General features: G+C 47.5%; 1 protein-coding gene across 2 annotated transcripts in view; it reads left to right on the forward strand.

Moving 5' to 3' along the window:
• Positions 1-25,327, forward strand: part of sh3rf1 (SH3 domain containing ring finger 1) — a 166,372-nt gene extending 141,045 nt beyond the window's left edge. For both annotated transcript variants that reach the window (XM_055632342.1, XM_055632343.1), the window contains exons 10-12: positions 8,247-8,602; positions 10,291-10,625; positions 23,261-25,327. In XM_055632342.1, coding sequence (XP_055488317.1) covers positions 8,247-8,602; positions 10,291-10,625; positions 23,261-23,429 — 860 coding nt within the window. In that variant the 3' untranslated portion in view covers positions 23,430-25,327. The remainder of the gene's footprint in view (positions 1-8,246; positions 8,603-10,290; positions 10,626-23,260) is intronic.
• Positions 25,328-25,897: the final 570 nt, after the last annotated feature.

The raw sequence follows: 25,897 nt of genomic DNA on the forward strand, positions 1-25,897 counted from the left end.
ATAATAAGATTAAACGAGAACTTACCAGTTTGAAGTTTGATCTGTATTTTATGAGGAGTTACGATGAGGGATTACGTGAAGAGCCCGCTCAGCACGCATGCGCGGCATACTTCAAAGCAGCGGTGTGGAATCACAGATAGACAGTTATTGAAGTAAACATAGTAAAGAAAAGGAGACATCAGTTTAACATTTTGACCCATATTAATGAGGGTGGGAGCGGAGGGCACGTAATCCCTCATCGTAACTCCTCATAAAATACAGATCAAACTTCAAACTGGTAAGCTCGTTTAATCTTACTATTTTACTTCGGAGTCACATGAGTGATTCCGTGAAGACTTCAAAGCTCTGTGATTTCAAACCGTGTAACAGTTATTACTTCACACACTGCCGAATTCCTTGAGGGAGGAAGTGTGTTATCGTAATCAACCAATGAATCTGTTTGTAGAAAAACACAATGGTATTTTTTAACAATAACAACAAAGAAATTAAATTGCTCCCCTGGGCTTAAATTAAATATTTGCAGTCTGTAAAATCTTTCCTGCAAATAAAACAGGTTTTGCCAACGGCTTATTATAAAATTTCTGAACGGTCTTTCCCCCGACCATCCTGCTGTAGTCAGGATGTGGTCTATAGGCACGTCCATTCTTTTAGCCGTCGACGTGGATGCTGCCCTGGTGGAATAAAATTTGTACATGTTAGTGTTTATCCCAGCAGTTTTTAGCACCTGCTTGAGCCATCTCGCAATGGTTTGGCTCGTCACCCGACCATAAGGTTTTTTATGACTGACTCACAAGACTTTTCATCTCCCTCGAATATTTTGGTTGTGTCTATGTAAGATAATAGGTGGGTCACGGCACGTAACCGTGGTTCTGGCGGGTAAGCCCGGAATTCCACGACTGCATTAGGTGTTCCTGGGCTGCTCTGTTTGATCAGTCCCTGGATAACGACAGAGATCTGGTCTGGAGCTGTGAGCATGCTGTCTAGTCGCAAAAGGTGTAGTGACTGGACCCTCTGTGCAGATACAAGTGCCATCAACATGAGTGTTTTGAGCATAGAGTGTTCCAGGTTGAGGGATCTGGCTGGTGGCCATCCCCTGAGGTATGTCAGGACCACACTGACATCCCATGTATGGGTGTACCTTGGTCTAGGGGTTAGAGTTGTAAATACCCTTCATTAGTTTGACCACCAGCGGCATGGCCTGTTGTCCTGGTGCTGGTTTTAAATAGACAGGCAGGGCACTTCTAGCTGTGTTGATGGCTCTGTAGCTGAGTCCTTCATCGTGGTGTAGGTTCGCCAGGAATTCCAGTACGTTGGTAACTGTAGCGGTTGAGTAGGTGGCCCCTGTATCCAAGCACTACTTCTCCCATTTCTTGATGCTGGACAAGTGTTGTTTTTTAGTGGATGTTCGGAGGGATGCTGACATGGTGTCGACGGTTTGTTATGATAATCCCAGTCCCAGAAGTGGTTTGTGCCGAATGTGCAACCCAGGAGTTTGATTTTTTCATGGCACGAGTGGCTTGTGCCCGACACTGGGTGTTAATAACTGGGTCACTGGGGAATACCATCGGAGTTTCAACAACCATGTCATGGAGTATTGGGAACCATGGCTGCGTAGGCCAGTCGGGTACTATCAAAATACCTGAAGCAGAGTCCATTTGTACTGTGCGTAGTTCCAGACTGATGAGGCAGAAGGGAGGAAATGAATAGAAGAAGAATTTCCCCAATCCAGCACAAACGCATCTACCACTGCTGCCTCAGGGTCTGTTTCCCAAGCGACATACATAGGTACCTGGTGATTTAGCCTTGATGCAAATAAATCGATGTCTGGCGTGCCATATTGCTTGATAACTTTTGCGAAAATCTTTTGGGGGTTTTAACATCCATTCGATGTTGTCATTAAATTTACGTGACCTGGTATCTGCCACTGTATTTAGCTTACCTGGCAGGTAAGTTGCTGATAGCCAAATATGTCATTCGACACACCATTGCCAAATTGTGTTGACCAACTTGTCGCATGATACCGATTTTATGCCGTCCATATGGTTAATGTAGGCCACCACCGTAGTATTATCTATGTGTAACCGTACATGCAAGTGATGCATATTTGTGCATATGCTTTAAACCATAAAGGTCACCCATATCTAGATAATTAATGCCCAGTGTAAGTGGTAATGATGACTCCGGGTTAGTCCATCTATTACCTGTGCTAGATATAGAGTTAGTTGCTCCCCAGCCTTGAGCACTGGCATCTGTTTGGATAACTAACATAGGGTTAGTGATGATAATAGGGCTGTAAACTATGCCAAATGTTTTTGCCCACCACTGTAGTTCTGATATTGCTTCAGTGGGTAACTTCATGACACGATCATAATGACCTGTATGTCGTTTTTGGTGCAAAGGTCCGAATTATGTAGCCGGAAAATACTGCTACCATTTTCCCAATTACTCTGTTACTTGTCGAGTAGTTGGTAGTTTGTTGACCATTAACTTGTTGCATGATTGTGCCAATTCAACTATTTTGTCTCTTGGCAATGTTACAGTCACGTAGACTGAATTAATTGTGAAGCCCAAGTAGTCCATGATTGTGGATGGCTTCAACTTAGATTTATCTGGATGTAAGACAACCCCAGGGTTTTGAATAACTGTTTTGTAGCTGATACAGCTAACATAGTCAATTCCATGGTCTTCCCTACCATTTAAGATATCATCAAGATATGCCATGACAATATGTTTTTGTCTTCTGAATATTGCCAGAGCTGTTTTAGTGTCTTGGTGAACAATCTTGGGCTGATGTGAACCCATTGGGTAACGCTTTAAACTGCTATAGCTGCCCCATCCAGGTAAATTTCAGGTATCTGCGATGATCCTTGTGAATGGTACTAAATAGTAAACATCTTTAAGATCAATGCTTGCCATGAAGTATCCTTTGGAATTTAGTTGTTTGGCAGTAACAACTGTTTCCATTTTGAAATGTATATACTTAACAAACATATTTAGTGAATGATGATGCGACATCCACCATCTTCTTTAGCGGTCCACCACACCTAGCAGCTCTTCCTGTTCCTGCACCCCTTGCATACTCCCGAGATCTTCAGCCATTTTCTTGACCAGCCCAGTCCTGATCACCAAAGCTACCCTTGGGTAAGGAGGAAGCAATGGACAGTGCAGAAGGCACTGTGGAGGGTGTGCCTGAACTCCCTCTGCGAGAGCGCCCCTCACAAGCGCGTCTCGCTGGAGCTCCTGCTCCAGGAGCCGCTCTAAGCGGCTCAGGCGGCTGTCTCTCCCCCGGACGGGTGGAGAGACGTCCCCGTCCGACAAGTCGGAAGCCACCGGCCGGACGCCTCTTCCGTGGCTTTACTTCCAGCGCGGTGTCGGGGAATAGCGGAGCGCCGGGTAAGCGGTCCTACCGCCTTGTTGCTGGCCCCCCCCCCCAGATGGAACGCTCCTCCATGGAGTCGAGTGGGGGATAGGTTTGTTCTAGAGCCTTTCTTCTCTGCCTGACAGCCGAAGGCTCCCTGTGAAAGAAAAACCCGACCTCAGAGCTTACCTGATGGTCCGTTCTTTCACCCCGTAGCGGGAGCGCCTGACTCCCGATGCGCTGCTGTTGCTCTGCTGAACGTAATGCCGTGCATGCGTGCTGAGCGGGCTCTTCACAGAATCACTCACGTGACTCCGAAGTAAAATCGATACCCGAGGGGCAACATTTTCAAGTTGTTTGAAACTTTTTTGAGTTAATTCAACTAGTTTGGTCTTTGACAGAGGTGGTTATATGGAAAGAGCTATCAGAGAAGGTAGTTAAGGCAGGGACAAAGACACAATTTGAAAGGCATTTGGACAGGTACATAGACAGGATAAGATTTAGAGGGATATGGGTCAAATGTGAGAAAGTGAGACAAGTGTAGATGGGGTATGTTGGGCAGCATGGGCAAATTGGACCAAAATCCCATTTCCATGCCGTATGACTCAACAACTCCTTTCCCTAAATTTTAATCCCTGTGGTCATGATCTCTTCTTAAGAGTAATCCTTTGTGGCAAGAATGGGTGGTTGGTTGATGATCAACAAGGACTCAATGGGCCAAAGGGTCTGTTTCGTAAGCCATATGCCAAACTTTATATTCATCACCCTTTCAAGAAAAACATCCAAAGCATAATTCACTGGAAAAAAATGTAATAATTTGTGCAGATTTTTATTATAATTAAATCAATCATCTCAGCTCACTGACCTTTCTGTAAGTAGACACTAATGAAATGAGTAAAGTGCTACAGGGATCATAGCTGGGCTTTGCTCCTTACAAATGACGTCAATGACTTGAATGGTGGCGCCAAAGGTTTGATTGCTAAATCTACTGATGACCCAAAGATAGCCAGGATTTTGTAAATAGTTCCCCAAACTTTCTAAAACAAATGGAACCACAAGGAACTGCAGATGCTGGAGTGTTGAGCAAAACACAAAGTGCCAGATGTACTCATCGTGTCCGGCAACTGTGGAGAGAATAGACAGACAACATTTTGGATCAGGACCTGGTATGTTCCTTCAGCGTTTGTGCTTTGCACCTGGACTGGGCAGGTGGAATGATGAGGAAGTTAGACAGGAGAGGCTTAACTTTGCTTGAGTTTACAAAAATGAAGAGAGATTTGATTAACACAAGATCCTGACTGCTATTAATAGGATGGATGGTTTGAGAGCCTGTGCTATACAGGCTAGGACTTTGAAGTGCAGGAGGTCGAGGGGTGATCTTATAGAGATGTATAAAATCGTGAAGAGGAATAGAGAGGGTGAACGCACCTAGGGCAGGGAAATCAAGAACTGGTTTAAGGTGAGAGAGGAAAGATTTAATAGGAACCTGAGGAGCAACCTTTTCACAGAGAGAAGTGGGTTTATGGAACAGAGGATAGTTGATATATGAATCGAGCTGCAAGAGGAGGTAGTTGAGGCAGGTAGAATAAAAACATTTAAAACACATTTAAGACATTTGGATTGGTATATGGATAGAAAAGATTCAGAAGGGTATGGGTCAAACGTGGGCAAATGGGCAACATGGCCCAGCTTGGATGAGGCATCTTGGTTGGCATGGATGAGTTAAGGCAAAGGGTCCGTTTCTATGCTATATGACGTTTCTTTTATGAGGGGTCCGCTATTTAAAGTAAAATAAATAGTCTTTAATTAGTCACCATGAAAAGATAGTGGTGTAAAGTGTTTAAATATTTTTCAGGCAGAAGTGGTAGATTCTCACTAAGTTGGAGAAAGGTAATTGGGAACGCAGAGTTGAGATCACATTCAGATCAGTCGTGATTTTATTGAATGATGGAGAAAACTCAGATAGTTGTGTGGGGTGCTCTTTGCTCACATGTTCATGTATTTGCCATCATCGAGTCATATACAGCATGGAAACGGGCCCAACGCCTATGACAACCAAGATGCCCCATCTACATTTGTCCCATCTGCCTGCGTTTGGACCATAACCATCTAAACCATTCCTATTCCTGTCCAAATGACTTTTAGACATGGAATGGATGTTTCCAGTAATGAGAGAATCTAGAACCAGAAGGCACAGGCACAGAATAAAATATTGTATCTTTAGAAAGGAGATGTGGAGGTGTTACTGTAGCCGGAAGGTGGTGAATCTGTGGAATTTAATGCCACAGAAGGCTGTGTAGGCCAACGTATTTTTAAAGCTTATTTTTAGAGATTAATAGGTTTTCAATTAGTAAGTTCGTTAAAGGTTATGGGGAGAAAAATAGAATGACCATAATTGAATGGCCTAATAGCCCTGTCCCAAGGTGCTAGTCCACCCATGAGTTATCCCCAGTTAAAGAAAAAACAAACTCGTGGTTTTCTACGAGATTTCAAGTTTATGTTCACGAGTTTCAACGAGTTCCCACGTGTATGTCTAAGTTTGCCTTTTACTTCTCATTTCAGCGATGTACCAAGTTCCTCTCCCGAGTTACTCTTGAGCCAACAAACGTGTGGAAAAATCATCACATGATAAAAATGATGTCATGCAGTTTTTGTTTACACTATAAAAAGCCTCCCAGGTTTAAATTTATTAGGGTTATAGAAACATAGAAAATAGGTGCAGGAGTAGGCCATTTGGCCCTTCGAGCCTGCACCGCCATTCAATATGATCATGGCTGATCATCCAACTCAGTATCCTGTACCTGCCTTCTCTCCATACCCCCTGATCCCTTTAGCCACAAGGGCCACATCTAACTCCCTCTTAAATATAGCCAATGAACTGGCCTCAACTACATTCTGTGGCAGAGAATTCCAGAGATTCACCACTCTCTGTGTAAAAAATGTTTTTCTCATCTCAGTCACAACAGATTTCCCCTTTATCATTAAACTGTGACCCCTTGTTCTGGACTTCCCCAACATCGGGAACAATCTTCCTGCAACTCTGCGTGGTGTTCCGACGTGGCAGTCCTGTCCAACTCCTGCTCTCCACACCTCGAACATCTGGCGGTGAAGTGCCGTCCCTTCTACCTCCCAAGAGAATTCACCTCCGTTATCCTGACCGCGATCTACATCCCACCCCAGGCAGATTTAATTGCTTTATTTTTCACATACAGGCAAATTATTTTTAAAAGTTGGTGTGGATCATTTCATTTTCAAATAATCTTATTCAAACATGAGATGGACACAAAAAGCTGGAGTAACTCAGCGGGTCAGACGGCATCTCCAGAGAAAAGGAATAGGCGACGCTTCGGGTCGAGACTTTTCAGCGATGTTGCATGACCCGCTGAGCTACTCCAGCTTTAAGAGCCTGTCTTCGGTGTAAACCATCATCTGCAGTTCCTTCCTACACTTATTCAAACAGGAATGCATTCACTCCCCCCCGTTCCCTCCCCGCCCCACATAACGCATCAAACCTCTGAAGCAGTAATGTGAAAGGCACATAAACAAGGGAAGTGACCTGCCCTTGGAAATCTGGAAATATTGGTTGTTGGACGCTCTATTCCAAAGGCCAAGGTGAGATTCCCACAGGTGTCTCCAGCATCAGGGGATCATTCCTGACAGGCAGACTTGGCGAACCTTTTCTTACTCACCTTTTATTTCTCTGTCCAGCTGCCGAGTTAAGAGTGCCCACGAGTTAATAAGGTAGACTCACGAGTCACTACGGTAAACTTACGGGCTACTACGGTATTACAACGAGTTTAAAAGCATCAACATTTTCCTTCAAGAGTATATTTGACTCGTGGAAATCTTTCAACATGTTGAAAATTTTTTAGGAGTTAACGCGTTTCCCGAGTACCTGCCATTAGCGTTACGAGTCGTGAAGTTACATCCACGAGCTCCGATGTTCCCGCTACGTTCATTCTATGTGATTACCACAAGTTTGATTTGTTTTTAACTCGGGATAACTCGTGGGTGGACTCGCTCCGTGGGACATGGGTTTAACTTTGCTCCTTTTGTCTTACGGTCTAAATATTGTTATATTACCTGCATCTATGGGGATCCTGTGGATAGGGTGAACTGTTTTGAAATATCTGGGAGTCCACATCTCTGAGGATATGACATGGTCATCCCGCTCAGCACTGGTGAGTAAGGCAATGCGCCTTACCACCTCAGGCAATTGAGGAAACTCAGAGTGTCTCCGAGGATCCTCCAGTGCTTCTACGCAGCGGCGGTGGAAAGCATCGTGTCCGGGAACATTACCATCTGGTTCGGAAATTGCTCTGCCAAGGACAAGAAGGCTCTGCAGAGAGTAGTGCGCTCGGCCGAACGCACTATGGGAACTTCACTCACCCCCCTGCAGGAACTATACAACAGGAGGTGCAACTCCAGAGCAAACAAAATCATGAGAGACCTCTTCCACCCCTGCAACGGACTGTTCCAGCCGCTACGGTCAGGCAAACGCCTCCGTTGCCATGCGGTGAGAACGGAGAGGTTGAGAAGGAGTTTCTTCCCAGAGGCAATTCGGACTGTAAACGCCTTTCTCACCAGGGACTAACTGTACAGAACGTTTTTCCTTCTATTATTTATTATGTAAAATAATATGTGTGTTATGATTGTGTTTATAGTTTGTTTGGATGTTTTGTTGTTCCGCGAGCATTGCCATTTTCATTTCACTGCACATCTCGTATGTGTATGTGACAAATAAACTTGACTTGACTTGACTTGACTTGATCTACACACTGTCGTTCCGATAAAATGAATACTTTAATTTCATTTTCCATTTATTGCTTTAAACTTCTGGAACGGCAACGAAAAGTTTAACATAATAATTTATCTTTATTCCCAATAGCCGTGGCCCAGGGCCAGGAGAGGCCGATGGCCGCAGTGACCCCCATGCAAACGCACAGCCCGGCCTCCACCATCTCCACAACACCGGTTGCTCACCATCAGACCGTCTCCTTGCAGCACACGCAGCAGGGCCTGCAGACCATCCCTCCCTTCACAGTGGTCACAGCTCCCACCGCAGCCAGGATGGGCGTGGTGCTCACCTCCGCCGCCTCCGCCATCACTCCTCCCAATGTCAGTGCCACCGCCCTAGAGGGAGAGCAGTTGGGGGTTGCCACTTGCGTTATTCCAGCAGGCCCTGCTGCCGCTCCCCCCACAGCCACCGCCCCATGCAAACTTGAGAAGGAGAGCAGAGAAAAGGTAAGGCGATTGTCTTTGCTCCCTCTGGTAGGGAGTCATAGGGGATATTGTTACAAGCCCAAAGAGAGTGGGTGGAATGAATATTTCCAGTAGGGGGTGTCTAGGACCAGAGGGCACAGAATAAAAGAACGTACCTTTAGAAAGGAGATGAGGGGAAATCTCTTTAGTCAGAGTGTGGTGAATCTGTGAAATTCAGTGCCCCATATGGCTGTGGAGGCCAAGTAATTGGGTAATTTTAAAGTGGAGATCGACAGATTCTTGATTAGTAAGGGTGTCAATGGTCATGGGGAGATGGCAGGAGACTGGGGTTGAGAGACAAAAATAGATCAGCCATGATCAAATGGCGGAGCAGACTCGATGGTGCCTGGGGTGTTTGCTGGTATGTATTATTTGACACCAAGTCACCTATCATTGCAACCCAATTATGTGACTGGGGTTTGCAGAGGTTTGTAATCCAACAGATAACAGCACCAAAAGCTGATTTACCAAAAAAACCCACAAAATAACAACTGGTCAGGCAGCATCTCTGGAGAGCATGGATAGGCAAAGTTTTTTGTCTGGACTCTTGAGATGATGCAGTGAATGGGGGTGGGGGGGTTGGACGAAGGTGCGAGAGGTGAGGGCAAGACCATCTGCCCCTTCACCTGTATCCAACTATCATTTGCCAACTTCTCTTCAAGCCTACTCCCCACTACTACAATCAGTTTGAAGAAGGGTCACGGCCTGAAACATCGTCTGTCCTTGTTCTCCAGAGATGCTGCCTGACCCGCTGAATTACTCCAGAACGTGTTGCCTTTTTAGATAATAGCAGTATTGCAGCTTAGGTAGAGTGAACAGTGCATGGTGTAGTGGTGGATCAGTAACAGTGATAAATTGAAGCGAACATTTTATGGAAGTGCCATATTTTGGCTAGGCCCTTCAACACAGACCCCACCTGTCTTGGAGGCCCACACTATTCATTAACGCCATTATATAGTCGTATTTTGCAAATGATTGAAGATTGCATGGCTGGATATTTGACATTACTGAGTTTCTAGCAGCCTCCACAATTCAGGAGGTAACATGCACAGATGGACCACCTAAACCTCTGACCCCGTGCATTTGGGTTAGAATTAGGTTATTGTTTCTCCCAGTGGAAAAAAAATTGCCCACCACCTGGTACCTGCACCTGTAGACTTGGGTGAATACACGGCACTGTTCCTCGCCTTTCTGTAGTCTCGAAGACGAAAAGAAGGTGGGTTAGGGGCTGTGCTTGAGACAGGCAGAAAATAGCTGGGAAAAAGGACTGGAAGACTCCGTGCACAACTTTTCACAGTCCTGGTGTGTACCCGTTACATATTAATGTAAAACCAGATGCATCTGTGTAGGAAGGAACTGCAGATGCTGGTTTATTCCAAAGATAGACACAAAATGCTGGAGTAATTCAGTGGGTCAGGCAGCATCTCTCGAGAAAAAGGATGGGTGACATTTTGGGTGGGAACCTTTCCTCAGACTGAAAGTAGAAGGGGGAGGAACTGGAGGTAGGAAAAGGCCAGAACAAATCAGGGCTGGCAAGAGATGAGCAAGGAAAGGTGGCGGCCATAGTGGCCCATTGTTGGCTGGGGAAGAGGTGAAAACGACGGGATTCATCTATTGAAAATGTCCATTGCAAATGAAGGATGTAAACTGGTTTACTTGCTACCTTGCAGAAGGAAAAGAAAGGTTTCCTGAAACTCCTGTCTGGCGCGTCTACAAAGCGAAAGTCTCGACCCTCGCCTCCGTCCTCGCCCACGTTAGAGTCTGAACAGGCGGCTTCAGAGACATTGCTGCAGGGAGCTGTGGGTCCAGACGTCTCTTCCAGTGTGAGCCACAGCAGAGCTGGGTCCTGCCCAGTGGACACGGAAACTATCGGAGCAATGTTCGAAACTCTCCACCGCAAGACCGCTTCTTTGGATTCTGGCGTGCCCATTGCCCCTCCTCCAAGGCAGCCCTGTTCATCCATGGGTTCAGTTCAGCTGGAATCCAAGGCTATACCCTGTGAAAGGTAATGATTTAACCATCTGAACAATTGTCCCTTGTGTGTATGATAGAACCAGAGTACATGTGATTGATGGTTGACGTGCAATCGTTAGGCCAAAGAACCTGCTTCCATGCTGTATCTCTCAACTAAAACTCATTAAATTAAACAAACTAATCTCATCTGTTTGCACGTGATCCATACCCCTCTATTCCCTGCACATCCATGTGCCTATCTAAAAGACTCTTGAAAGCCGCTATCGAAATCTGCTCTAACACCACACCTGGTAGCTTGTTCTAGACACCCACCACTCTTGCGTAATAAAATACGTTGCACATCTCCTTTAAACTTTTGCCCTTATCAGTTAAGACTCTGGACTTTGACATATCCACCCTAGAAAAAAGGTTCTGAGTGTCTATCCTATCTCTGCTTGTTGTCATTTTAGACACTTTTGTAATAATGTGGAGAAAAAGCATTTGCTCGCTTACACCTGTGGCAATTTATGTAAAGCTTAGTTGCATTGTTTAGTACTTTTACCATAGAGCAGATTGAATGTTTTCATTTGAAAGGAAATTAAATAAATATGCTCTGTGGTTTGGGAAATGCTTCCAGCAGGGTTTCCAGTTCAGCTTTGGATCTGAACCAGCTCTCTGCACGCATATAATCTCCCAGCACCTCTCTGGGCATTATGCTTAGATTTATGTCTTCTGGTTACCTTAGTCAGTTTAGTTTAGTTTAGAAATTCAGCGTGGAAACAGATCCTTTGACTCATATGGTCATAAGGAATAGGAGTAGAATTAGGCCATTCAGCCCATCAAGTCTGCTCTGCCATTCAATCATGGCTGATCTATCTCTCCCTCCTAACCCCATTCTCCTGCCTTCTCCCCATAACCTCTGACACCTGCACTAATCACGAATCTATTTGTCTCTGCCTTAAAAATATCCACTGACTTGGCCTCCACAGCCTTCAGTGGCAAAGAATTCCACAGATTTACCACCCTCTGACACCGAGTCTGCACCGACCATCGATCACCCATGCACTAGTTCCATCCTACACACCAGAGACAATTTACAGAAGCCAATTAACCTACAAACCTGCACTTTAGATTGAAGGAGGAAACCGGTGGACCCGGAGGAAACCCACGTGGTCACGGGGAGAACGTAAAACTATGTACAGACAGCACCCGTAGTCAGGATTGAATGCAGTTCTCTGGCATTATAAGGCAGTAACTCTACTGCTCTACCACTGTGCTGCCTGAAATCTTTTTCTAAAAATTTGAGCCAAACAATATACTAATAGTTTTAATAGCAGTGGAAATCTGTCGGCAGAGCAGCAAGCATATTTAGGTGTCCATGGTAGTGCATAGATCCATAAACAGATGCTGATTGAAATGTTGTGGTTCATATCTGGAAAAACTGGAATAGAAATGAAAGATGCTTCCTGTGTTGTCACTGTGCTGTCTTTGCCACCTGGAGCACAGCATTCAGTTCTGCTCAGTTAAGATATATTGACCTTGGAGTGGGTACAGTTAAAATGATCAGAATAATAGTGGAGTTTACATTCCCAGAACAAGCAGTATAAATTTGACCACTGTTCCCCTGCATGTGAAAGGCTTGTTGAGTGATCTAATTGATGTAGCTAATATGTGGAAAAGATTTAATAGTTTGTATTGACAAACTATTTCCTCTAGAAGTGGAATCCAGGGCAAGAGGATTTTTGACTGGGGCCACTCTGGAGCAAAATCAAGAAGCATTTAAATGTTGAAATCCAATCGACTTGCCTTAATTGCTGACCACCTGAAATTATAAGAAACTGCAGATGCTGGAAACTTGCGCAAAACACAAAGTGCTGGAGGAACTCAGTGGGTCATGCTTCATCTGTGAAGGAATGGACTGAAGACATTTTAGATTGGGAAACTTCTTTAGACTGGTATTTCACTTTGGGACCCTTCTTCAGACTCTTTCAGATCAGAACCCCTGTTGAAGGGACTGAAGAAGGGTCCTGACACAAACCTTGCCTTTCCATTCCTTCCATAGATGCTGGAAACAAAAGAACCTAAAGACATGTGTGTTTGCAAGTTAATTGTAAAATTGCCCCTGCTGTGGGGATATAAGAGGAGTGAACAAATGATCGATGGCCGGCATGGACTGAGTTGTCCGGAAGGCTTGTCTCTAACTAAACAAATCTAAATGACTTGCCGTGTATTTTACAACCTCACAACATCCCTAAAGTACCTTAGAACCATCTGCGGATTTTATTTATTTGCCTCTGTACAGCACAATTTGAGATTTGTAATAGAAAAAATCACACGTGGTTAAAGTGCACATTGTCAGATTTTCATTTCACCATGTAGAAATTACAGCTGTGTTTATACATAGTCCCCCCATTTCAGGGCACCATAATGTTTGGGACATGGCTTCACAGGCATTTGTAATTGCTCAGGTGTGTTTAATTGCCTCCTTAATGCAGGTATAAGAGAGCTCTCAGCACCTAGTCTTTCCATCACACCTTGGAAACTTTTATTGCAGTTTATCAACATGAGGACCAAAGTTATGCCAATGAAAGTCAAAGAAGCCATTATGTGACTAAGAAACAAGAATAAAACTGTTAGAGACATCAGCCAAACCTTAGGCTTACCAAAATCAACTGTTTGGAACATCATTAGGAAGAAAGAGAGCACTGGTGAGCTTACTAGTCACAAAGGGACTGGCAGGCCAAGGAAGAGCTCCACAGCTGATGACAGAAGAATTCTCTCTATAATAAAGAAAAATCCCCAAACACCTGTCCGACAGATCAGAAACACTCTTCAGGAGTCAGGTGTGGATTTGTCAATGACCACTGTCCGGAGAAGACTTCATGAACAGAAACACAGAGGCTACACTGCAAGATACAAACCACTGGTTCGCCGCAAAAATGGGATGGCCGGGTTACAGTTTGCCAAGGAGTATTTAAAAGAGCAACCACCGTTTTGGTAAAAGGTCTTGTGGACAGATGAGATGAAGATTAACTGATAGCAGATTGATGGCAAGAGGAAATTATGGAGGAGAGAAGGAACTGCCCAAGATCCAAAGCATACCATCTCATCTGTGAAACACGGTGGTGGGGGTGTTATGGCCTGGGCACGTATGGCTGCTGACGGTACTGGCTCACTTATCTTCATTAATGATACAACTGCTGATGGTAGTCATAATGAATTCTGAATATAGACACATCCTATCTGATCAAGTTCAAACAAATGCCTCAAAATTCATTGGCCTGCGGTTCATTCTAACGCAAGCCAATGCTCCGAAACATATTACTAAATAAAGTTTTTCAAAGCTAAAACATGGTCAATACAATACAATACAATACAATTTATTTATTGTCATTTGAACCTTGTTGAGGTTCAAACAAAATGTGGTTTCTGCAGTCATACACACAAGGAAAAGAACCAAGACACAACACAATTTACACAAACATCCATCACAGCGCATCTCCTCCTCGCTGTGATGGAAGGCAAAGACTTATCTCTCCTCTGCACTCCCCATTCTCTTCCCGATGTCAGAGTCAAAGCCCCCGGCGGGCGATGGTAAGTGCCCGCGGTCATTAACGCCGCGCCGGGCGATGCAAGGCCACGCTCCAGGTCTTGGTGTTGGAGCCTCCGGCGGGCGCTAGCAAGTCCCGCAGCCATTCAAAGCCGCGCTGGCGATGATGTAAGGCCCCGCTCCAGGTACCCTTCAACCCCGCAACTCGGGCGGGAGCAGTCGCCGTTGCGGAAGCCCCGAAAAGCGGTCTCCCAGCAGGACCCGCGCCGGGCTCCCGGCGTTACCGTCCACCAGACCTGCGGTAAGCCTCCGAATCTCCGGGGTCGGGTCGCAGCAGCGCGCCACCACAGCTCCTCCCACTCCGAACTCGGCCAGCTCCATGATGGTAAGTAAGTCAGCAGCTACGCAACTGGAGCCCCAGGTCGTTCTGGCTGGAGGCCGCTCCACGGAGCTCGGCCCCAACGACAACGGAGACCCGACAGAGAAAAGGTCGGGTTCTCCTTACAGGGAAAAGATTTTAAAAGTTTCCCCACCCCCCGCCCCCCACACACATACCCAGTTAAAAAAAACACCAAAAAAACTACATTTAAACGAGACAAAAAATAATAAAAAGACAGACGGACTGCAGAGGCCGCTGCGACGTGAGTCGCGCCGCCCACCCAACTCTTGAGTGGCCAAGTCAATCACCTGATCTGAACCCAATTGAGCATGCCTTTTATATGCTGAAGAGAAAACTGAAGGGGACTATCCCCCCAAACAACCATATGCTAAAGATGGCTGCAATACAGGACTGGCAGAAAACACCCAGCAACTGGTGATATCCATGAATCGCAGACTTCAAGGATATGCAACAAAATACTAAACGTGACTACTTTCATTTACATGACATTGCTGTGTCCCAAACTTTATGGTGCCCTGAAATGGGGGGACTATGTATAAACACTGCTGTAATTTCTACATGGTGAAACCAAAATGTATAAAAATGGCCTTTATTAAAATCTGACAATTTGCACTTTAACCACATGTGATTATTTCTATTACAAATCTCAAATTGTGGGGTACAGAGGCAAATAAACAAATGATGGGTCTTTGTCCCAAACATAATGGAGGGCTCGGTAAATCCATAATAGTTTGACTGAGATACATGAGTTACTGGTTGAGCATTTGGGAGGTGTACAATAAGTTTTGGATAGGTATTTTATCAGAACCATGAAGGTTCATAAGATATTACAAAGGTGTGGTGCAGAAGGAACTTGTTTGGCTTCTAATGGCTGCTCTGGAAAACATTATCCAATTTGTTCCAGTCTCATACTCCCTCCCCTTGCCCAGTAATTTATTTCTTCTTGTCCCATTTCCTTTTGTTTATACTATTGAACCCACTTCTGTTTAGTTTAGTTTATTGTCACGTGTACCGAGGTACAGTGAAAAGCTTTTTATTGCATGCTATTCATACATGACACGGAAAGACGATACACAATTACAATCGCACGGTCCACAGTGTACAGATACAGGGTAATGGGAGCAGTACAGGTTTAGAAGAGTGAAGCTATTGCAACGTATGATGCACTTTTAGGACCAGTATGCAGTCGCCTGGCTTTGTTGCCTTCTTGGTAGGTGTAGATAGCTAGTGCATGTGCCTTTAACATAGTGACCTCACCACCCTTAACCACTCCCCTTATTAGGTGTATAATTGCATGTTCCCTCCCTGGGGTCTCTCTCTCTAGCTCCAGTGACAGACCACGTACAGCTAGTATAGCAATTATGTGAACAGTTAATAAAAGCTACAGTTAAGACAATGTGTTGTTGAGACTTCTTTACATGGTGTCTCAGCTGTGAGACCCTGCGCCTCCTGTTTGCCGGTTTTCTTTTAGTTTATACCCCAGTACCCTTATCCTGTTTCCTTCCCTCGTGCCATGGCAAACTCGTGCCGCAAGCCCGACCCGCTTGTATTTGATGGGGACATTGCCCATCGATGGGATGTCTTCCGACGTGATTTTCAGCATTATGTGACCATCGCCCACCCTGCTGCCACCGCTGAGACGCGTGCATCTCTGCTCCTCAACTTGGCCGGTCCCAACGCCCTGGAACGGTCCGAGTCGTTTGTGTATGCTGCTGGTGAGAGTGCCCTCGATCCGGTATGTCTCATTGCTAAGTTCACTGCCCTGTGTGATGTTCCCACCAACTCTATTTTGGAGCGTTTCAAAATGTTTGGCCGTCGGCAGAGCGCTGACGAGTCCGTCACTAACTACATCGCCGCGTTGAGGCACCTGGCTCGGCGCTGCCGCCTTGATGCCCTGACCCCCGAGCAGCTGACTCGTGATATCCTTGTATACGGCCTCCGCGATACCAAACTGAGAGCAGAACTTCTCAGAATGCCCGAACTTTCTCTGGATGCGGCTCTACACGCTGCACTCATGGCTGAAGCTGTCGCCTCTACCCTGCCACCCGAGGACACTCATGTCGACTTAGCCTCTGCCACCGGCCGCCCAAGAAACGTTGCCCCGCGGCGACAACAGGGTCCACCCCCACCCAGGTCAGGAGTCGCCCGCCGCTGCCCCAACTGCAACTTTGCTACCCATCAATTCAACGTGTGCCCTGCCCTGGGGAAGACCTGCAATTTCTGCAGAAAGCTAAATCATTTTTCTGCAGCCTGCCGAGCCCGCGGGAATCAAGCCCCCCCCCCCCTTTTCGGAGAGTGCCGGTCAACCTTGCTCAGGCTGATAGTACTGTCTCAGAGCACCTGCCTGATGATCTCACCCTTTCTGATATCAGTTCCTCCGAAGGGGAGGCCAGCGTGTTTTCGCTTCTAGACTCTCATGCTTTGGTTGCTAACCCTTCTGTCCGTGTGACCGTTAATGGTACGACCTTCTCAGCTAAGTTGGACACAGGCGCTTTTGGAAATGTTATGTCAACAAGCCTGTTTCGCAAGATAAGGTCTGGTGAGAAAGTGTCTCCTGCTCACTCCCGCCTGCATGCATATGGGGGAGCTGTACTCGTTCCTGTGGGAAAGACAACTTTGCACTGCAAGGTCCTGGAGGCCTCTCGGCCCCTCACTTTCTACCTGCTAGATTCCGACAACGTGACCCTACTCGGCGCCCGAGCATGCCAGGACCTCGGTTTGGTCTCCTTTCATCACGACATCCATCAGGTACAGACCCTCATGGACCCCCTGCGTGAATACCCTGATCGCTTCGATGACAGGCTGGGCAAGCTGCCCAGCTGCTACAAGATTGCTGTCGACTCCAGCATAGAGCCTGTGGTCCGCCCGCCACACCGCGTCTCCTTCGCCATGAAGGACAAGGTGAAGTCTGCGTTACTGAACATGGTCTCCAAGGGCATCCTGAAAGAGGTGAGCGAGCCCACCCGGTGGGTCTCCACCATGGTGGTGGCGGCCAAGAAGGACAAATCTGAGATTCGCATTTGCATCAACCCCAAGGACCTGAACCTGGCAATCAAACGCCCGCACTACCCGATGCGCACAGTAGAGGACGTCGCTGCACAGGTTGGCCCGGCCACTGTCTTTTCGGTCCTCGATGCCAAAAGCTCTTTCTGGCAGATACCGTTAGATGAACGTTCTTCCTACCTGACGACCTTCAGCACACCGTTCGGAAGATTTCGATTTCTGCGCATGCCATTCGGCATCAACTCTGCCAGTGAGGTGTTCCAGCGGACCATGGAGCAGCTGTTCGCCGGTCTGCCGTGTGCTATCATAGTTGACGACATCCTGGTCTATGGCAAGGACGTGGCTGAACACGACCTGAACCTCCGTAAAGTCCTAGATCGGGCCCAGGACATTAATCTGAAACTCAACCCAAAGAAATGTCGATTCCGCGTTAAAGAAGTCACTTACGTGGGCCACGTCTTTACCGCCTCGGGGCTGAAGCCCGACCCGGAGAAAACTGCTGCCGTCTCTGGAATGTCCCCTCCTACCGATGTGCCCGCTCTGCAGCGTTTCCTGGGCATGGTGAACTACCTGGGGAAGTTTATCCCCGACCTCAGCGAACTGAGTGCGCCCCTGAGGGAGCTCATCAAAAAGGACACTGCCTGGGCTTGGTTCCCGCAACACCAACGCGCCTTTGACGTCCTGAAGTCCCGACTGGTCAGTACCCCCACACTCAAGTTTTTTGACCTACAGCACCCCATTGTTCTCACCTGTGACGCTTCCAAGTTTGGCCTCGGCGCCGCTTGCATGCAGCTCCACGACGGTCAGCAGCTGCCCGTTTCCTATGCGTCCCGCACCATGACCCCTGCCGAGCAGCGCTACGCTCAAATTGAAAAAGAACTCCTTGCTGTGGTGTTTGCTTGCTCGAGGTTCAAGGACTACATTCTGGGCAATACCTTCACGATTGAAACGGATCACCAGCCGCTAGTGACCATTCTTAACAAGCCGATCCACGCTGCTTCCTCCAGGTTGCAGCGTATGATGTTGCAGCTGCAACGGTTTACTTTTACCATCGTTTACCGAAAAGGCAAAGACATGTTCGTTGCCGACACACTGTCCCGCGCCCCTCTGCCTTCCTCTGCCCGCCACCCCTACGAGTCGTCGGACCTAATGGTGCTTAATGTCAACTTTGTGCCTTCCAAGCAGATGCAGTCCCTCGTCTCCCACACTGCCAAGGATCCTACCCTGCAGCTACTGTCCGACATCATCATCCAGGGTTGGCCTGAACGCCGCTCCTCCTTGCCGGCCAGTGTAGTCCCATACTTCCTGGTCCGCGATGAGCTCGTCCTGCACGACGGCGTGGTGGTTAAGGGGCACAAGGTCGTAGTGCCCGAGTCACTGAGGGTTGCCTATTTTCAGTCTGCCCACAACGGTCATCCTGGGGCCGAGGCCACTCTGTCCAGCGCCCAGGGCCAGTTCTACTGGCCCAGCATGGCCAACGACATCCGGGAGTGGGTCTCTGCTTGCCCTTCTTGCAACAGCCTGGCCCCACATCAACAACGTCAGCCGCTGCTGCAACAACCAGCCCCCTGATCTCCCCTGGACGGCGGTCGCTACTGACATTTTCGAGTGGCGTGGGAAACACTTCCTGGTCCTCGTCGACTCCTATTCCAACTGGTTTGAGGTCGACCAACTCCACTCCCTTTCCTCCTCGGCTGTCATCGGGAGGCTGCGTCGCCACTTTGCCACGTTTGGCTCCCCTGCTCGCCTCCAATCCGACAACGGCAGCCAGTTCACCAGTGCCGAGTTCCAGCGTTTCGCTTCTCAGTGGAACTTTAAACATTTTACCAGCAGCCCTGAGTACCCGCAAAGCAACGGCCTGGCGGAGCGTGCAGTCCGCAGTGCTAAGGGTTTGCTGGAGCACTGTCGGCTGTCCAAGTCGGACTTCCACCTGGCCCTACTTAATCTCCGCAACATCTCCCGCGACCCTGCCCTGGGTTCGCCGGCACAACGACTGCTGTCTCGCAGAACTCGCCCCCCCCTCCCTGTTGCCCAGCAATCCCTTGTTCCCTCTGTTCTCCCCCCTGCTACTGACAAGGAGCGTATCACCACCAAGCATGACTCGCAGAAGCGCTCCCACGACCAGTCCTGCCGCCCCCTGCCGCCCCTGTTTCCCGGCCAGATCGTCCGGATGCAGACTGCCTCTGGCCACTACAAGCTCGCCATGGTGGTCGGTGATGCCGGCTCACCGCGGTCTTACTTGGTGGACCACGACGGGGTCATCTACTGCCGTTCCCGCCAGCATCTGCTGCTCGTTAACGAGCCCCGACCTCCGCCTGCTGCCCCCTTCTCCCCTCCCTTGTCTGTTTCCGCTCCTGCCGTTCCGCAGGTGCCCAGATCCCTCCCGTCGCCGTTGATTAAACCCCCGTCTCCGCCTCCCAGCCCTCGTTCTCCCTCTACCCCCGCCGGGCGGGTGGGTCTTCTCCTGCCTCTTCTCCCCCTGTATCCCCGGTTCGCTCGCCTGCCCCGGCCCCGGCTGCTCTTGTTCCTGCAGGGGGAGGAGGTGGCGAGCTTCGCACCCGGTCAGGCAGGCTGGTCAAGCCGCCTGTTCGCTACGGGGATTTTGTTTAGCTCTGTAATCATTGTATGCCTGCTTGTAGCGCAAGAGACGTGGTCGCCCTGTCACTGTTATATTGCTTTGTTCCAAGAGGAAGGATGTAGATAGCTAGTGCATGTGCCTTTAACATAGTGACCTCACCACCCTTAACCACTCCCCTTATTAGGTGTATAATTGCATGTTCCCTCCCTGGGGTCTCTCTCTCTAGCTCCAGTGACAGACCACGTACAGCTAGTATAGCAATTATGTGAACAGTTAATAAAAGCTACAGTTAAGACAATGTGTTGTTGAGACTTCTTTACAGTAGGGGAATGCAATTCCAGATCATAAAGCTGCCATCCCAGAGGTATGAACATTGACTTCTCTAACTTGAAATAGCCCTTGCTTTCCCTCTCTCTTCATATCTTCCCCCTTCCCAGTTGTCCCACCAGTCTTATTGTCTCATACTATATTCTATCTCTGTCCCACCCACTCCCCTGACATCAGTCTGAAGAAGGGTCTCGCCCCGAAACGTCACCCATTCCTTCTCTCCAGAGATGCTGTCTGACCCGCTGAGTTACTTCAGCATTTTATGTCTATCTTCCAGATCATAAAGGTTTGCTGTTTTAAGCACTTTGTGTCACTTTTGGCCACCAGGTTAAACATTCCTCAGAAAACACCTTCTCCTTATTTACTTCCACTGCTCCCTTCCAGATGGCACGGTGGTGCAGTGGTAAAGTTGCTGCTTTACAGCACCAGAGACCTGGGTTCCATCCTGACTACGTGTGCTGGCTGTACGTTTGTACATTCTCCTGGTGACCACATGGGTATTCCCTGAGTGGTCCGGTTTCTTCCCACACTCCAACGACGTATAGGTTTGTAGGTTAATTTGGCTTTTGCAAAAATTGTGAATTGTCCCTAGTGTGTAGGGTAGTGCTAGTGTATGGGGATCGCTGGTCGGCGCCGACTCGGTGACGGAAAGGCCTGTTTCAGTGCTGTATCACTAAACTAAACAGGTTTGAACACCTCTACCAAATGCCTTCTTGGCCTTCTCTGCTTCAAAGAATTATTAAGGGAGCACGAGGTAAATAAGGAGAAGGTGTTTTCTATGGAAGAATTGACAGGTATATTTAACGCAGTGGACAAACATGACATGCGGCAATTTATGGAACTGAAGTACTATTAAGCTGAGAATTTGAGCGCAAAATCTAGTTTTTGTTATTTTTTTGTTGGGGTGTGTGTGGGGGGGGGGGGGGGGGGGTGGGAGGGAGGGAGGGGGGAAACTTTTAAATCTCTCCCTGCACGGGAGACCCGACCTTTTCTCGTCGGGTCTCCGTTATCGTTGGGGCTGCAATGAGGAGCGGCCTCCAACAGGAAGAGACCGGGGACTCTGGTGCCGACGACTCACCTCACCGTCGCGGAGCTGGCCGAGTCCGGAGCGGGTGGAGCGGTGGAGGAGCGCTGCTGCTGCTGCTGCTGCTGCGGCCCGACCGGAGAGTCGGAGGCTGCTACTGCGGGTCTGCGGACGGCGGCACCGGGAGCCCGCGGGTCCCTGGAGGGAGACCGCTTTTCAGTGCTCTCGCAACGGCGACTTCTCCCGCCCGAGTTGCGGGGTCGAAGAGCTCCTGGAGCGGGGCCTGGCATCACCGCCCCGCGCGGCTTGGAATGGCCGCGGGACTCTGCGAGCGCACGCCGGGGGCTCTAACACCAAGACCCGGTGTGCGACCTCGCACCACCCGGCGTGGCTTTAATGGCCGCGGGACAATCGCCATCGCCAGCCGGGGGCTTTGACTTTGACTCTGACATCGGGGGGGGGGGGGGGGGGTGGTGGGGGGGAGAGTGCAGTGGAGAGATAAGTTTTTTTGGCCTTCCATCACAGCAATGTGATGGATGTTTATGTAAATTATGCTGTGTCTTGGGTCTATTTGTTTGTAATGTATGGCTGCAGAAACGGCATTTCGTTTGGACCTCAAGGGGTCCAAATGACAATTAAATGCATCTTGTATCTTGTAAAAACAAACTGAAGTCTTTGGACTTGCCACCATTGACTTCATTTACAATTCACGCTACCTAGGGAAATCAAACAACATAATCAAAGACATATCCCACCCCAGTCATTCCTTCTTCTCGCTGCTCCCTTCCAGCAAAAGGTATAGAAGCTTAAACGCATGTACCACCAAACTCGGGAACAGTTTCTTCCCCTCTATTATCAGCTATCTGAACAGTCTTTCCATAGGCTATGATACCGTCCAAATCACCTCTACCTGATAGTGGACATTGATGTGTCTCTGGAATTGATGCACTACAATGCTGAGAACTACGTATATTCTGCACTCTGTCTTCCCTTTTGCTCTATCTATTGTACTTGAGTGTGACTTCAGGTCATTAGTCATTTGGATAGCATGCAAAACAAAGTTTTCATTTTACCTTGGTACGTGTGTCAATAATAAACCTAACCCCATGTAACAGAAGAACAATTCTTTCTACTTTCATCTCATAACAACAGGCTTCTCCAAGTTCTAGTTGGAGTGCAGCCCTATGATTGAGCGGGCGGCGAGATTAGTTTATTTTAGTTTGGAGATACAGCATGAAAACAGGTCCTTCATCCCACCAAGTCCACAATGACAAATGATCACCTGTACATTAGTTCTATCCTATGGACTAGGAACAATTTACACAAGTCAATTACCTGCTACAAACCTGCACGTATTTGGAGTCGTAGAGCCAGAGAGTTATACAGTGTGGAAACAGGCCCTTCGGTCCAACTTGTCCACACTGGCCAACATGTCCCAGTTACACTAGTCCCACCTGCCTGCATTTGGTCTATATCCCTCCATACGTCCTATCTATGTACCTGTCTAACTGTTACTTAAACATAGCGATAGACCCAGCCTCAACTACCTCCTCTGGCAGCTTGTTCCATACATCCTCCACTCTTTGTGTGAAAAAGTAACCCTATTCCTATTAAATCTTTTCCCCTTCACCTTGACAACTATATCCTCTGGTTCTCGATTCCCCTACTCTGGGCAAGAGATTCTGTGCATCTACCCGATCTATTCCTTTCATGATTTTATACACTGTGGGAGTGTTGGAGGAAGCAACAAAAACACGTGACAATAAACTAAACTAAACTAATGCTGTGCGGTTGTTTTTCACCAGGTACAGAGTGGTCGTGTCCTACCCTCCGCAGAGCGAGGCTGAGCTGGAACTGAAGGATGGTGACATTGTATTCGTGCACAAGAAGCGCGAGGATGGTTGGTTCAAGGGGACCCTGCAGCGGAACGGGAAAACCGGCCTCTTCCCTGGCAGCTTTGTGGAGAGCATCTGAGCCCGCCCGCTTAACAAAGCGCTCGCATGCCACCAACACCCACCACGTTAGTAGAGCACACTCGCCAGTGCAAAACACCAACCATCTCGCAAAATATTCCACGTCGGCAGCAGTAGTGCTTTATAACTGCAGAAGGCACCGGCTGTTCGGACTTTTTACTTTTGAGTTTCCAGGCGTACAAGACCAGCGGTGACTGTGCGTGCCGGGAGTCATTCACTGGAGAGCAGTTTGTGAGCTTCATTACACTCCAGTCCTTAAAAGACACAAAGTGATGGAGTAACTCAGCAGGTCAGTCAGGCAGCATCTCTGGAGAATATGGATCTGTGACTTTTCGGATCGTGACCGATAAGTTACCCCAGCACTTTGTCTTTTTTTTGTAAAGCTGCTGCAGTTCCTTGTGCCTCTAGTCCAGTCTATGCCAGTCACCGCAACAGACTCTGTCATCCGCTGTTTCTTCATGGAATCAAGGCAGCCACCCTACGCGCTGCCACTCGGATCAAATTCAACTGTTTACAACAAAGCTGTAATTAAGACAAAACTTTGTAACTTATTGGATTAGATTTTTTTAATAGTCTTTTGATCATCATGTAAAGTGAAAGTTCTATAATGTCAAGTGTTGAGAGTTGTGATAATTTATAAGTGTTATCTTCTGAGAGGGGGAGCTGGATTTTCTCCTCGTGGTTCAGTTTGGCGTAGTACCTCTTCTACACAAAACACTCCCATTTTATCTACGTTGCTGATTTGAGTAACTCTACAAGGAGCGTGTGTGTGGTGGGTGCAAGTGAAGCAGTTGTGTAGATGGGACTCAGCGTCAGCCTGTCGTGCAAGTTTGTGACCCGGATCATTGTTCAGATGGCACCATGACGTTAGGGAAACCGCAAGCGGTAATCCGAGTCGATGGTGTAAGACCAGACTTTTTTTTAATGAAAGCGAGGAATCCTCCGCTCTGCAAAATCCTTAAATCCTCAACAGTGCAAAGCATGCTGATAGTGACCAAAGCCACCGATTTGTGGCTCGCTCGAGAAAAATGGACGGAATGGAAAATTGCAGTCGCCAAAACACTGTAAAAATGTTGGGCAGCCTGGTTAGATTACACTATGGCTTAGACGCGGTAAATCCATTACTCACGGCCCTTCCCTTGACAATGTGCATGTTACGTATATTCAACATGCCTATAATTGACTGTCGGAGGTTCAGCTCAGAAGGTTTGTAGTTGGAAATCTCAGTCCCTCTTTGGGTGATTTTTAAAATAATATCTCTGATTAGAATCTTTACGTAATCTTGGGGCCAACATCCATCTACAAATCTACCTAGTTTTGGATTTAAGTCTCACCTCGCATCTTTTACCTCACCAACCGTAAACCTGCAGCGTAGCACTGGGGAGGAGCAAGGACTTGTCAAGAGTTTTATTGTCATCTGTCCCGAAATGGAACAGTGACATTCTAGTATCATGGTGGTACTCTTTCCATTGTGTTGAGGCCAAGGTTTAAGGCAAGTAGGACCTTTCATGAAGCCTCCACCAGGCTCCATTAAACATGCTGCACCCTTATGTGCGTGGAGCCAACCATTCTTTTAAATCTTTTAGGCCTGCATAGTAAAAAAAAACTGTGCACTTGAATGAAATGAGATGAGTAATTGTTGCATATCTAACTGGATTATTCTATTTAAATGTCTGATATCATCTGAGTTAGGGGGCTGATGGTCAGTATTTCCTATCGCAGATTGAAACCAATGTTGATGAATCTGGCGTTGGAACCAATACTCTACAAAAACTATATGGGAGCAATTAATGCAAACCCAGAACCCGGAATGTAGGATTTTTCAAAACTACAACATAAGCTAATGGCTTTGTCTTGACATGTCTAGCTCATCAATAAAGCACAGCCACTTAGTATCTACTGTTGGTGCACTTTCCATTACTTAACTTCCGTGTCCTCTGATAATGCTGTCTGTGTGAGTGATCTTATTACAAGTATACACAAGCCAATGTTGTGTGCCAGGTGAATACTTTAGTCGCATATGACCAAGCCATGGATTGTTGTTTAGTTTTAGAGATACAGCGTGGAAACAGGCCCTTCAACCTACTAAGTCCGTGCCGACCTGCTGATCAACCCGTACATTAGAACTGTCGTATACACTCTGTCTCCCATGCACTTCCATGTGCCTCTTAAACGCCACTATTGTATCTGCCTGCACCATCACCCCTGGCAATGCGTTCGAGGCGCCTTCATTGTGTAAAAAAACCTTGCCCCGCACATCTCCATTAGAGTTACCCCCTCTCACCTTGTAGCTATCAAGTTTTGGACATTTCCACCCTGGTGGGATAAAGGTTCTGATGGTCTACGCAATCTATGTCTCATAATTTTATATACATCTATCAAGTCTCCTCTCCACCTCCGATGTTCCAGAGAAAACAATCCAAGTTTATGCAACCACTCCTTGTTGCTGAAACCCTCTAATCCAGACAG

This window comes from Leucoraja erinacea, chromosome 3 (assembly GCF_028641065.1).
Source record: "Leucoraja erinacea ecotype New England chromosome 3, Leri_hhj_1, whole genome shotgun sequence".
Taxonomy (NCBI): Eukaryota; Metazoa; Chordata; class Chondrichthyes; order Rajiformes; family Rajidae; genus Leucoraja; species Leucoraja erinaceus.